Source organism: Typopeltis vanoorti, chromosome 13 (genome assembly GCF_054136105.1).
Source record: "Typopeltis vanoorti isolate ZY-2024b chromosome 13, IOZ_Tvanoo_1.0, whole genome shotgun sequence".
NCBI classification, from domain to species: domain Eukaryota; kingdom Metazoa; phylum Arthropoda; class Arachnida; order Uropygi; family Thelyphonidae; genus Typopeltis; species Typopeltis vanoorti.
In genome coordinates, this window is record NC_143561.1 from 96523106 (window position 1) to 96537815 (window position 14710).

At 36.0% G+C, this 14710-nt stretch overlaps 1 protein-coding gene across 2 annotated transcripts in view; it reads right to left on the minus strand.

Annotated features, from left to right (window-relative positions):
- LOC150100397 (putative citrate synthase 2, mitochondrial) overlaps positions 1–14710 on the minus strand; it is a 144781-nt gene that overhangs the window by 7551 nt on the left and 122520 nt on the right. For both annotated transcript variants that reach the window (XM_090402917.1, XM_090402916.1), the window contains exon 9: positions 7276–7485. In XM_090402917.1, coding sequence (XP_090259043.1) covers positions 7276–7485 — 210 coding nt within the window. The remainder of the gene's footprint in view (positions 1–7275; positions 7486–14710) is intronic.

The window sequence follows — 14710 nt, forward strand, 5'->3', positions numbered from 1 at the left end:
AACATAATGAAAATGCATAAAATCTTACATAAAAAGAAAAAACACAATAAATAGATAAAATAAAAACGAAAATTTAACTTCATTTTAACTATATATACGGAGGAGAGTTGATGGCGTAAGTGGAAGGAGGTGAGTCCCCTTCCATAAAAACATCAGGTTACTCTCCTTCTGGGTTTTTTTCTCTTTCTCTTTTCTGTCTCTTGGCACCACTCGACTCTGCTTGAGACACACTGGGTTACAAAACTTTGCAACTCACCCCATTTCACACACATTTCTTTGATCAAAGAACTAGGAACATCCTTAATCCCTTCCTCTGTGTCTGAGGACATTTCCTCCACCTCGGTCTTTTGCTGCTCCTTCTGAAGGTGTTCCAGTTCCATGGTGAGCTCATTCCTGTGACCCTCCACTAACTCCACCACATCAGCATTGTCAACTTCCAAGCCCATGCTTTTGCCCAGAGACACAATATCATCGACAAGAGCAACAATGTCTCTGTCTGCTACACAGTCTGGCAACAATTTCCTCCAGGCCGAGTTCATCATCCTGTAAGTCACTTGTGCCCAGGCTTTGTCAAGGATACTTAAGCAATGGAGGATGTTGAAGTGATTTTTCCAGAATTCTCTGAGTGTTAATTCTGTGTCAGAGATCACTTCAAAACACCTTTAAAACAGTGCTATGGTATAGAGTTTCTTAAAGTTCGAAATGACCTGCTGGTCCATGGGCTGAATTAGAGAAGTTGTGTTAGGGGGGGAACTTCACTGTGATAAAATCAGATTCCTCCACTAACTCGTCCTCCAAGCCTGGAGGGTAAGCAGGAGCATTGTCCATCACAAAAAGGCATCTAATTGGCAAATTTTTTTCTTGATGGTATTTTCTCACACTTGGAGCAAAGACTTTATGGATCCACTCAATAAGCAACTGCCTTGTTACCCAAGTCCTACTATTAACCCTCCGCATAACAGGCAATTTACTTTTCATCACGTTATTATATTATTTTTCTTAAACACCCTCGGATTCTCAGAGTGGTACACAAGTAATGGCTTGACCTTGAAGTCCCCACTTGCATTTCCTCATAGCAAAAGAGTCAGCCTGTCCTTCGTTGGCTTGTGTCTCGGCAATGCTTTTTCCTCCTGAGTGATGTAGGTTCTCTTTGGCAATTTTTTCCAAAATAGGCTGGTTTCATCACTGTTGAACACTTGTTGGGTAAGAAAACCCTCAGCCTTTACATAGTCACTAAATTCTTGCACATATTTCTCAGCAGCTTCTCGGTTCGAACTCGCAGCCTTCCCATGCCTAACCACACTATGTATGCCGCTTCTCCTCTTTAATTTCTCGAACCACCCTCTACTAGCTTTTCAACACATCAGTATCGGCACTCGTACCAGGGTTTTTCTTTAACAGGTCATCATGTAATCGCCTCGCTTTTTCACAAATTATAGCCTCAGAAACACTATCACCAGCTAATTGTTTCTCATTTATCCAAATCAGCAACAATTTTTCCACTTCTTCGATCATCTGTGATCTTTGTTTAGTAAGAACTTTCACTCCTCTTGCAACATCAGCTCTCGTGATCGCCTCTTTATTTTTGAGTATTGTACATATCGTCGATTTCACCATACCGAACTGCATAGCAAGATTCGAGACACGAATGGCATTTCATGTTTGGATATGATTTCTTTTTTCATCTCTATCGTGGTTCTATCAACTTTTCTTTTTGCTTTGCTGCTATCACTATTCTTATGCAGCCTCATGGTGGCTTAATTAATAATAATTTATGAAAACAAAACACAAAGAAAAAATCAAGAAAACTCACTGCAAATTCAAGCAGGTGTCTGCACTGAACAAAGGCTGCCGCGTAACTGATGCTTTCATGCCTTACAGCTCACGTGGTTGCCGTTTGCCTGTTCGGGAACAGAGGAGTTCGACAACTGAGGTTCCACTGTAGTATGCCTTACACAGCAGATTCACATGTGCATATGACCTTGCATGCCTCAGTTTCTTCACTGGTAAGAGGGCAATCTTTATCCCTTGTTGATTACAGTATCCTTCATATCTTATCTGTGACCGAATAAATGTAAGCGAGTAATACTGCTCCTTTGTATTCCTTTTTTTTTTTTTTTTTTGTGTGTGTGTGTGTGTGTGTGTGTGTTCATTTGGTGGTCTCAGAGGCTGTTAAAGAATATTATCAACCTTTTTTTTGTTGTTGCTATTTTTTTCCAGGATGAAACTGAAGTTTTCTAATTCTTGATTTCTCTTTTCACACTGGAGATCTTGTATTGCCCTGTCTTGGAGGGTTCATAAAATGCCAATTTTTTATGACAATGGTGATGGAACTTTGCATGTATCTCCTCATGTGCATTGGCTTTCTTTCTATCAACTTAATAGCTGAGTTCGTTTTGCCTCAGAGAATTTGAGGAGAGTGTCTAAGAAGTAGAGATCTATTGGTTTCTAATTCTGCAGTGAACTTAATCTGTGGATGAATGTTGTTCAGATAAAATACAGTCTTGGTGTGCAGAGCAGGCTATATGATGAACATATTGTCGATGTACCTAAGCTAGACTTTGGGTTGTGCTTTGTAAAGACTAGCACTTGTTTTTCACACCACTTCATAAACATGTTCATTAAAGTGATGACAATGACGAGTCCATAGCCAGGCCTTTTTTCTGTTCATTAAATTGGTTTTGAAATTGGAAGAAGATATTGTTGATACAGTGTTCAAATAATGTCACTGATCGGTGGAAATAATTCTTGGAGTAAACCTATGATCTCCATTCTTGGTAATTACGGAACAGGTTGGTGATGTTCAGATTTCTACCAGAAGGTCAGATAGTTTTATTACTAGGTCTTTGCAATGAAGTGTGATGTTTCTTATGAAATAGTCTGTCTTGCCTATGAATGGGACTATCACCTTTGCAAGATGTTTGGAGAATAGAGAGGTAGGTGAATTTCTGGCATTTACTATGGGCCACAGTGGTACATCTTGCTTGTGTATTTTAGGAACTTCATAAATTCCTGAAACCAGTGAGTCTCTAGATATGAGATTTTTTTTTTTTTTTAGTATCCTCAAAGACCCATTGATAAGATCTTTAATCAAATTGTTAAATCTTGTTGTGGATTTGCCATGCAGGGGTCACGTTTGAGAGGAATGTAGATGTTAGTATTATTCAGCAAATATCGTATTTTTTCATTATATTCCTCAGTGTTCATGACTACCATTGCATTACCTTTCTCCACTATAATATGTGCCAATGTTCCTGCCTTATTTTTGGCTTTCTTCCAAGTCCTTTTTCCACATTAGCATATAATATCAATCTTGGGGCTATTCATTGGGATAGGATGAAATTTAAAGCTTTTGACAATATGCTAAGTTCAGTATTGGTAAGCATACACGAAGATGTGCTGAGAAGCATATTATTATTAAGCAAGAGATCCAACAAAAATAATAATAAGTAGTGGATAGAATATTGTGAGAATAAGAGCGAGAGGATTTATGAAACATGTAAAATTCAGACAAGAAAAGTAATGAGTATTGTGCAGAAAGCTAAATCGGATTATGAAAAGAAATTGGCCATTCAAGCTAAAGGCAATCCAAAAGAATTTTATCATTATGCTGCAAGCAAAAGAAAAAAAAGAATGTGAAAGAATAACTTTATTGAATGCAGATGGTACTCAAGTGCTGCAAGCTAATGAGATTGTTCAATTAATGAGTGCTCACTTTGCTAAGATATATCAACCAGGTGTATGTAACATGGTGCATAGTGCTACTGTTACATTTGATGAACAGTTAGGTGTGTATGAAAATGAAGTTGAAGAGATGTTGCATAACCTGGATAAGAATGTGTCAATAGGGACAGGTGGAATATCAGCCCATTTGCTAAAGGAATGTTCAACTGAATTGGCTAGGCCTTTCACCTTTCACATGTTTGTATATCTTGAGTCTCAGCTCAGAAATGATACCACAGGAATGGAAAGAATTCCTGTGGTTTCTCTAACTATTCCTCAGGAATTGAACTATTCCTGAAGGAATAATTCCATTGTACAAAGGTGGTGTAAAAACTAATGTGTTTAATACTGACCTATCAGCATCTGTGGTGTGTTAGTGAAGATTTTAGAGAAGTTGGTAAGAACTTGCATACAGAAATGAGTAGACAAACAAGCTATACTCTGCAAGGAGTAGCATGAGTTTACCATAATATCAATCTTGGGGCTATTAATTGGGATAGGATGAAATTTAAAGCTTTTGACAATATGCTAAGTTCAGTATTGTAAGCATACACGAAGATGTGCTGAGAAGCATATGATTATTAAGCAAGAGATCCAACAAAAAGATGTGGAAAGAATAGTGAGAATAAGGGCGAGAGGATTTATGAAACATGTAAAACTCAGGAAGAAAAGTAATGAGTATTGTGCAGAAAGCTAAAATGAAAATGAAATAGAAAGGTAATGTTTTAGCAATTTGCTCATATTTTATAACAATGTTACAGCAGAGTTAGATAAAGGGAATGGATACACTATGATAATGTTGTATTTTTCGAAGGCATCTGATAGGATGCCACATGAAAGGCTGTTGCATAAACTGGAGAATATGGGATTGAAATATAAACTCTTCACTTGGATCAGGGGTTAGTTGACAGACAGATATCAAAAAAGTGGGTGTGAATCTGCCAGATTTAAGATGATCAGTGGTGTACCTCGGGCTATTATTGTTCAATCTATACATGAATGACATCAGGCAGGGTCCAACATCAGATGTAAAATTGTTTGCTGATGATGCGAAGATGGGCAGGGCAATCAGAGATGCCAGTGATATTCAGCACCTACAAAATGATTTGAATAGGCTGGAAATTTGGGCAAATGAAAGTGGTTGTTAGTTTAATGTTGGTAAGTGTAAAGTTATGCACTTTGGTGTGATGAGATTTCCAGTGGTATATTATATTAGCAGGCTTATGCTACAAGAAACTGAGGAGGCAAGGGATCTTGGTGTATTGGTGGATAGGAAGTTCAAAGGTCATATAGCAAAAGTTTGCAAATACAACACACCGAGGATAATTGTGATGTTGAAGCAAATCTCGATAGGTAAGGATAAGGAAGTCATTTTGCCTCTTTATAAGGCTCTGATAAAACCACCTGGATTATTGTGTGCAGATTTGGTCTCTTGGATTCCAAGGGGATAAAGAAGCTGTGGAAAGGGTGCAAAGAAGAGTTACAAAGATTATATTCAGATTATGAAGACAGATTGTGAGCATGTGGATTACAGACTGTGATTAACAAGAGAAAGAGGGGTGATATGATAGAGGTCTATAAACTTTTGAATGGGTATTATAGGATGGCATCTGATGAAATTTGTTATATTGAAGGTGGGGAGAGAACATGGAAGTCAAGTTTGTTCAGTCAAGAAAGGGATAAGAGCTAGGTTGGAAGAGAACCCGGTTTGCCTTTAGGGATAGTGAGTGCATCTAGTGTGAATGAATTTAACAGAAGGTATGAAGCTGGTTTAGGTGATTTATAGCCTCCGTTTAGAGTCCTTGACTTCCTGGATGTCTCTCAGATAACAAGAATAATAACTTTGTGTGGGATAGGTGTTTGATATGCATTTCTTTCTCTGCTAACAAGCTGTTGAATTTTCTCCTTAAGCTATTTTTATTGACTGAATAGCTTTGTTTGAAGAGAGTCTGTCTATATTGTTCCACGGATCAAAAGGTAAGGAGGTCAATAACTCTAAATAAAGTCAAAAAGTTTGATAATCAATTTGGGATAACTGAAATATAGTAGCATTTATTTGCTGCCCTGAGTAGGACAACTTCTGTTTGATTCTAGATTCTGCAGGCTTGCTTATTTGGGATTAAACTTGTGATGTAATCATAAGGACTTAGGAATCACGTCAACATCTCTACATCTGATAAGAAACCAAGACTGTTGATAAATATTTTTTCCTTGATATGAAATCTTTCAAAACTTTTTTTTTATTGGTTTCACACCCAGTATTGGTTTCACATGGAGAAGGTTGAAAAAACAGTTGTATTTAGATCTCTACTAGTTTCATGCATCTTTATAAACTTCATCAGGAGTAAATTATATGACCAAATTTAGCATCAAGCAAATAATGGTAACATTATTACATAATATTTGGGGAAAAAAAAAAGATTAACAATGGAAAGTGTGCATTTTTATGTTGAATTCTGATGAGAGCAGCAGTCTGCACGTGCCAAGTTTTTAATGAAAGATGACCAAATCTGATGATGTAGGATTGTGTCTTGTTGTACAAGTGTTCTTTAATTTCTGGATGATCCTTTGAATGCCCTCACGTAGAAACAGTAGTCAATGCATATAATGTCAGTATGTTGTCAAAGGACTTTGTTTTTTGTTGTATGTGCTGTTAGTCCTGATTTTTGTTAAATTCTAGTTTTCTTATAAATGGATTTTACATCCTTGTAAACATGTAACTGGCTGTAGCCACTGTTCAATTATTTGATTTTTTTGTTGGTACTTTTCTTTTCCTTTTTTTTTTGTCAATTGATGTATATTTAGTTTTGCTTGATTGATTAAGATTGGTGTGTGTGTATTATTGTGTATACATCACTCATTTTTACTACCCTTTCAATCCCAAAAGTACCAACAAAAAAAAAAAAAAAATCAATTCTCTTGTGTGTTTTTTGTGACTCCACCCATGAAAGATTGTAAACCTATAAGTGCCATGGACGGGCTAAGAATTTATTAATTATTTATCCTTTTTTAACATGACCTGGAAACCCTACTTTAGAGGCCAAATCCTGGAACATTTTTAAGCCACTTAAGGTCTCTCGCTATGCAATGAAATTCCTTTCCCACCTAAAGACAGACTAACACATCCATACCCATAGTAGGATTCAAACCTGCAGCCTGATAGTAGCAGAGTGGGCACATTGACCACTTGGCCAACCAGGCAAGCTGATTTTTTCCACACTGTTCAAGTCTTAACAAATGAATTAAGTTTCATGCTACTGTTATGTGCTAAGTTTAATTACTATTCATTATTATAGAATATAATTAAGAGTATATAGCTTTGGGGGTTATTCCTAAAGTTTTGAAGAGAAATTCTTTAAAAATTCATATATTTTGATGTTTCTGCTGAAATTCATAGCAAACAAAAGAACGATATCCTCTATGCTCTTTGCAACTTAAGTAAAAACTAAACATCTTTTGAAAGTTTTAGTAGTTTACAAATAAACTAAATTTATTCATATGGACAAATGGCCCACTTGCTTCACTTTTATGCTATAAAAATTACTTTCTTACCTGCAAAAGGACACCACTGTGTGCATCCACATTTGGCCAAGGGTTTTTTATTTTTCCCTGCTCCAAAAGAATATTTGGAACAATTTTATATAACTGAGAAACCAACTTGAACATGGGATCATGAGGTAAGTGTTTCAAGGCAAATTCTCTTTGAACAGTATAGCGAGGATCTGTTCGACGGAGAACAGCATGACCATACCCAGGGACAACCTACACATTTAAAAAACAAACTCTTAAAAGAATTGCATTAATGGACCTTATTAAATCTATATAGTTTAAAAAATACACAAATCTAAAAGAACAAGCCAAGAATAACTGTAAAATTAAAGAACAATTATTAAAGCCACAAGGAAATGGATTTTATAATTATCAAATACCTCTTGGGCTTGTAAAGTATAACACATATCCACATATAAAAAATATCCGTATCAGTTATGAAATAATCACTTCCTCTTCCTCTCTAAAAGTCTACACACTATTTTATGAAAATTCCTCCACCCACCACCAGCAAAAAGTTGTAAACCTATAGCACAAAAGTAGTAATATAATGTAAGGCAGCAGGCTATAAGTTAGATAATCTGAGAATTGTACTCTTAAGATAATGATACTTTTCAAGTATTGGTTAGTCTTAAGAGTACAAATGATACTTTTCAAGTATTGGTTAGTCTTAAGAGTACAAATGATACTTTTCAAGCCATTTCACAGACCTTTAAGCATGGCGATGCTCTCACGACATAGAAAAAATTATCTACCCTCTGAAAATATTCAGGAATGTCCATGTCAAAGTAATTCAAATCTACAGCCTGTGGTTGGAAAGCAGAGATGTTATTCCACTCAGAGTTGTAACAACTTTCCATTGTGCATTCTATCAAGTTTTTTTTTTTTTTTCTTTTAATATATCAAGTTTATATATATGAGTGGTTGCAAAACCTATGGTACATCAGTACCAGGGGCAGACTAAGGACCCACCACCAGCAAAAAGTTGTAAACCTATAGCACAAAAGTAGTAATATAATGTAAGGCAGCAGGCTATAAGTTAGATAATCTGAGAATTGTACTCTTAAGATAATGATACTTTTCAAGTATTGGTTAGTCTTAAGAGTACAAATGATACTTTTCAAGCCATTTCACAGACCTTTAAGCATGGCGATGCTCTCACGACATAGAAAAAATTATCTACCCTCTGAAAATATTCAGGAATGTCCATGTCAAAGTAATTCAAATCTACAGCCTGTGGTTGGAAAGCAGAGATGTTATTCCACTCAGAGTTGTAACAACTTTCCATTGTGCATTCTATCAAGTTTTTTTTTTTTTTTCTTTTAATATATCAAGTTTATATATATGAGCGGTTGCAAAACCTATGGTACATCAGTACCGGGGGCAGACTAAGGAATTTGATTTCTGCTATAAAATGAGAAGCAGCATCTTGAAAGAAAAAGGCCACTGAATTTTATGGATAGCTTTTAATTTTTTAGGAAATGACAACATATACTAGAATATTAATTAACAAACTTTAATCGATACCTACCTATATTTTGCCATCATCAGGGATCACAAAAAACAATGATATGTGCACGCAGGAACTAACACTGAGCAAATGAGGCTGAATAAAGGCAACAGAAGTTGGGCCTAGTGTCCTAAACTGTGCCTCCTAGTAGGCTATACTCAGTGGTGAGCTATGGAAATTTTAACAAAGGGCTCGCATCGTCGAGCAAAAAAAAAAAAAAAAAACCTAACTTAACCCTTATAATATACTTATATTGTGACTTTGTAGAGCTTCTGACAGATATGATAATTCCTGTAGGATATCAATCATTAATGCTAAATCTTTTAAAAATTCCAAATTGAGAAGTCGGTTTAAAAGGCCCTTATATTTATCGTTCGATGCAAAATGCTTGCATAAAGCTGGGTAATTTCTCCACAAAGCAAGAGCCGTTCGTAAACTGCAAGCTGCCCATCGTGGTCCAAACACACGGCTGATCTTTAAAATTTCAATACCAAAGTCTTTTGCAATCGTATTTAATTCTCATTGATTTTTTGGTGATTGATGATAAAAAGCATATAATTTATCCATAAATATGAAAGATACATTCGCTACTATTACTATGACAAGTCGGGACTGGCAGACCACACTTTGGACATTCCTTCACACAGGATTAGATGGAGGAAAACGAATGTGCTATTTAGGAGTCGTTATAGATCTGAAAGATTATTTTTTGAGTCAGCAATGGCTTTGAAGAATTCTCCCAACCTTAACAAATATGGTTGCATTAATTTGCCAAAAATTTGGGAGACGGTTATCCTAAGAAAAACTCCTGGATAACTGCTGTTTTTTTTTGTTTTTTTTTTCGTTAGAGGGCGCCAAAAATAGGACTTTAGATCTTTTGTAATTTTATTGTTTCACTCACTCATTGTCGCGTTTACAAGTGTGTTGTGCTCTGATGATGCAGAGTTGAAAATCAGCGAAATATAAGCATTAATAAAACATCTTTGTGATAAAAGTGTTTGTGGTGTTGTTAATACCGTGAAAAATAAGTAATGAATAACCATCAACACCTAAGCTTATCTGTTAGATTGGTTTTTTAAGAGTGTTAACGTATCAATTAAGGGAATATTGGTAAACAATGAGGAGATGTCAAAGCTTACTAATATGTCTGTGTTATTTAAGGTTAGATTTTCTATGAGGGTTTTAAAATGGGTAGAGTTTTTTTATATAGGATGTGGAAAGTCCAGTGAGGGTCAGAGAGCTGGCCAGCTGTTTTGACAGCTTGTAGCAAGGTGTGTTAGTGGCATCTACTATAGGTCTTAGTGGGGAATTAGGTTTATGGATTTTTGGTAAACCATATATTCGGGGGGGGGGGGGGGGGAGACAAGAACGGAAAGGTTTGAGTTTTTTTGTGATTTCTGGGGGCCAGGAAGACACTTTTTTAAGTAAACTTTTTAATTTTTTTAACTTGTGTTTTTGTGGGGTCATGTTCTAGTGGGGTGTAGGCAGAGCGATCTCGGAGGATAATCCCCATTTTCAGATTTTATTCCGTGTCAGACTTGTCTGACCATGTCTTGGATACAACCCAGAGGATCTCATGGAAAAAAAACCACCATGCTCCACCACAGCAAATTCAAAAAAGAGAGAGAGACTATTCTTAGAATCAGCAGCAGCTCTCAGGAATCAACCAAATCTCAACAAATATGGTTGCATTAAGCTTCTTAAGATTTGGGAAACGCTTATCACCAGAGGTCCCACTTTACATTCCAGGCCATCTACAACCACCCTTAGAGGGTGCTCCACCTAGATAGGACTTTAGTGTCACCCATATCATTGGGCTTAGTATTGTGTGTTATTTGTTTTTGATGTTACATTAGTTTTTTTGTAATCCCTGAAGATGTCTCATTCACTGAGACAAAATATATAAGAAGTATTAAATTCTGTTTTAATCCTTTCTGAGTGCTGTATACAATCCATTAAGCCTCCAATATGAGGCATCTAGAACAGAGACAATCAGAACTAGTGTGCATTTACTGTTCATAGCTATCAGAGTGATATTCAGTGATCTGATAACTTTGATTTACTGTATAATTTTTTTAAAGTTATAATGCCCATAATGGCAGCCCGTGATAGTAAGAAATGCCAACAGTGCCTATTATGTGTAAAGACTTTCAGTAATGATGCCATGAAGCCTGCAAAGACCATTTTCATAGGGTTCACTCTGATAAGAAAAACAAAGATCTTAATTTTACCAATGAAACAATGCCTATATGCCTATCCCTTTATGCCTGTTTATAATTCACAAACATAATTACATAGAAAACAGAAATTTATTAGTTGTTACCTAAATAAGTTACACGACTAGTTTCACCAGCTGAGACGGATAATTTTTAGTTGTAAAACTTTCTTTCATTAAAATTAGATGTAATTATTTATTGAATTTATGTTTTTACAATAGTTGTTGAAGTGAGAAATTATGATCAATGGTTAACATTCCTTTGGAAAAACCACCCTGATCATGGGGGGGGGGAGAAAACAGAGTCTCCTTTTATAAAAAAATAGCATATAATATGGCTATAATCCAGTCTTTTGTGATTTCCACAAAATTCTGTGGAAATCCATTAGCTTGATCAGCTCATTCATCGATCTCTGCTAAAGGTCTCTGTTTCTTTAATTTTTAAAATTACTGCAGTTATTTGATTTTCACCCACTGCCTTACTGTTTTTTTAATGTTTTAATATCATTCTTAACTTTGGTCACAGACAGTTCCTTTATCGTAGATTCTGCAGCAGTTTCTTTGAAACACTACATTACACCTTAGGTATAAGATTTCTGTTTAATAATCTCTCAAAATCTGAAGAAGTACACAATAGTGATGTATGAAACTAGTCATTAATTTATTAAAGTGTTTTACTTTTTTTATGTGTTTTTTTTGCCAGCATTAATGTAAAAATATGGATACTACAAGCCACAGGAACCCATGGTTTAGCCTTTTAATATCAATTTCTTTTCTTCCAGCCTTTTCTCATAGTATTTGATTAGTTAAATTTCTAGAGCTTCTTTTTTGTTTCTCAATATTCTTTGCTGAAGGAGTTGTGGTTGTTTGGAATTAGAGCTGAAGCAGCTAAGGCTATGAGGCCAGTGTATTATGTTTCTTAATTGCACTTGTTCCTCTGGTCAGTTTGCCTGTTTCGTGTGATGAAAAAAACCCAAGTTTACAGGAAGAAACCCTGCCACCTCCATATGAGACTGGCTGATACAGCTTCAGATGGAGAAGGGAAAAAAAAAACCCTATAAAGGATCCTCAACACATTTAAACATGTCTCATTGCATTTCCTTAGTTTCATTACATGTATCATTTAAGAGCCTTTTGTACAACAAGAAAAGGTGAAACTGAATGAGCAGGTAAATATTATATCCAAGAACCTCCCTGGCTCAGGTGGATTTGGCAATGCACTTTGGTTGTGAAGACCTGGGTTTATCTCATTGCAGGAGAGATCAACAAAATCCTAATACTGTTTTTTTTTTTTTCAGGTAAAATCTGCAAAAGTTTGGATCCTTTATGCAGTACCAAACAGTTATATAAGTTATAAATGTAACAAATCTGGTTGTCCTGGCTCTTCTTGTATAGATAAAATTAGTGTGGCCAAGCAAACCCTTTTACATCACTTTGAGTTATGGTAAGGGGAAGACTGTTTATCAGATATAGTGTATATACAATATTCTCCTTAAAAATTGTATATCAGACATAAGATCCATAAGAGTTTAGTTTAGGCCATATAAGAATAGGGTAGTCCAACCAAAACAACATGTTGCTTTAAGTTAAGAAAACAGGAAGATATATGTAGCCTTGGATGTGATCCAAGATTACATACATCTGACACTGAGCACTTTATAGTAATGAGCAAGATAAAAATGAAAAGATCATTGAAAAGAAAAATGTGTCTGAAGTTTTGAAAAGAATTAAAGCTGAACTGTAGTGTAATGAGACTGGCTGATTCACCTGGTACTGGGGAAAAAAGATGAAAAGAACCACTGAAAATCCAAATCTCTTAAGAGATTTCTAAAAAACAGCAAATTCTGAAGGTAATCGTGTGGTGATAACATGGGCTGAGACAGTGCAAGGAGAAATTGCATAGAAAGTTCTAAGGTAGTAAGTTAGCATGTGCTCTCTGAAAATATAAAGAAAACACAGAACAGAAATGCTCAAATATGAAGGTATACAAGTTTTGTAGTTGATACACTGTATAATTCAGAAGAAGTGGCCAGAAACTAGAATTTTGGATGACTGGAGTAGAGTTCTTATGGTTCCCATCTGTACAAAGGGAAATAAAGCTGAATGTGAGAATTACAGGGGTGCTTAAGAGTCAAAGCTATATAACTGAGAGGACCTCCACATAGCCTTTAAAGGAATGCAGAGAACCGATCAGGGTGTCTGACCTAATGTCCAATCCTCCCCTTCTTATGGTGCACATTGTCAGGTATCCACCTGGATACTGAACGAATGCGGATGGGCTGGCAATTTGGGATTTAGCTAACTAAATTGTATTTTTATTAGCTTAAACCAAAATAAAAACGATGGTACAGCATGACAGAATTTCATGCTGGCTGGGGCGTTCCCCGGTTAAACAAGGCCCCCGTTGTTTTCGCCAGGGAACCAGGGCAAACAGCGAAAAGTCATCTACTGGAACAAATCGGAAAACAAACCCCAACTCAACATCACCAGAGTTAAAGATCGGTACTATCAATATAAGAAGCCTGAATGGCAAAGAAATGGAGCTAGCTGAGGAATTAGATAAGTACCAGATCAACATAATAGGGGTGACTGAAATGAAAAAGACAAAAACTGGTGAGATCTTTTTGAGCAATAAATACAAAATGTTATATTCAGGCAATGACAATCAAGAAAAAGAAGGAGTAGCCATAGTATTCAACACAAAATACGAGGCTAATCTTCTTGAATGGCAGTCAGTCTCAAGCAGAGTAATGTGGGCAAATATGAGAATGGGGAACTGGACAATGAGACTTATTTGTGCCTATGGTCCCACAGAAGGTTCTACTAAGGTAGAAGTGGAGGAATTTTTTGATGCTTTAGAAAAAGCAATTGACACAATGAAAAATGAAAAGTTGGTCCTTGTTGGGGATCTAAATAGCAGAGTAGGAAATGATTGTGAGACATACAAAAATATATTGGAAAAATTTGGAGAAAAGAGCGAAGCTAATAATAATGGCAAATACCTGTTGGATTTCTGCTCAGGACGTGGACTGGTTATTAATACCACAATGCTCCATCATAAAAATGTGCACAAATTCACATGGAGAGAAGATGCAAGGAATAAGAAAATTCTCACTGACTATATTATTGTCGATAGTGATGTTTTCTTCCTGGGCAGAACACCAGAGTGTACAGAGGATTTGAAATTGGAAGTGATCACCATTTAGTCTCAAGCAGGATAATATTGAAAAGAAGAACATGTAAGAAAGTTTTAAAGTGAATAAAACTTGAACAGCTCTCAGATGTGAACTGTAGACTAAAATACAAAAACATTATTCAAGAAAAAATGAAAGAGTTTGAGAACAGGAACCAAACCTTGGAGATTCAGTAGCAAGCACAGAAGAAAACATTGATTGATTCAGCCAGAGAGGCATGTGGTGAGGTTGTCTCTAAGGATAGAAAAATCAGAACTCCATGGTGGACATAGGAAGTTAAAGAGACAGTGAAAGAAAAGAAGAAAGCATATCAAAAGTTCTGTGGAAAATAAGTCAGCTTGTGCTCTTAGAGAATACAGAGACAAATGTAAGAAAGCTACACACACACTAGCTAAAACAAAAGTCATGGGAGGACTTTGGTAAGAACATAGAAAATAAATATCAAGAAGGTGGCAGAATATTCTGGAGGTTGTTGAAGAAGAAGCTCAGAAATGGAGGAAAGAGTGCTTTAAAAGGAAT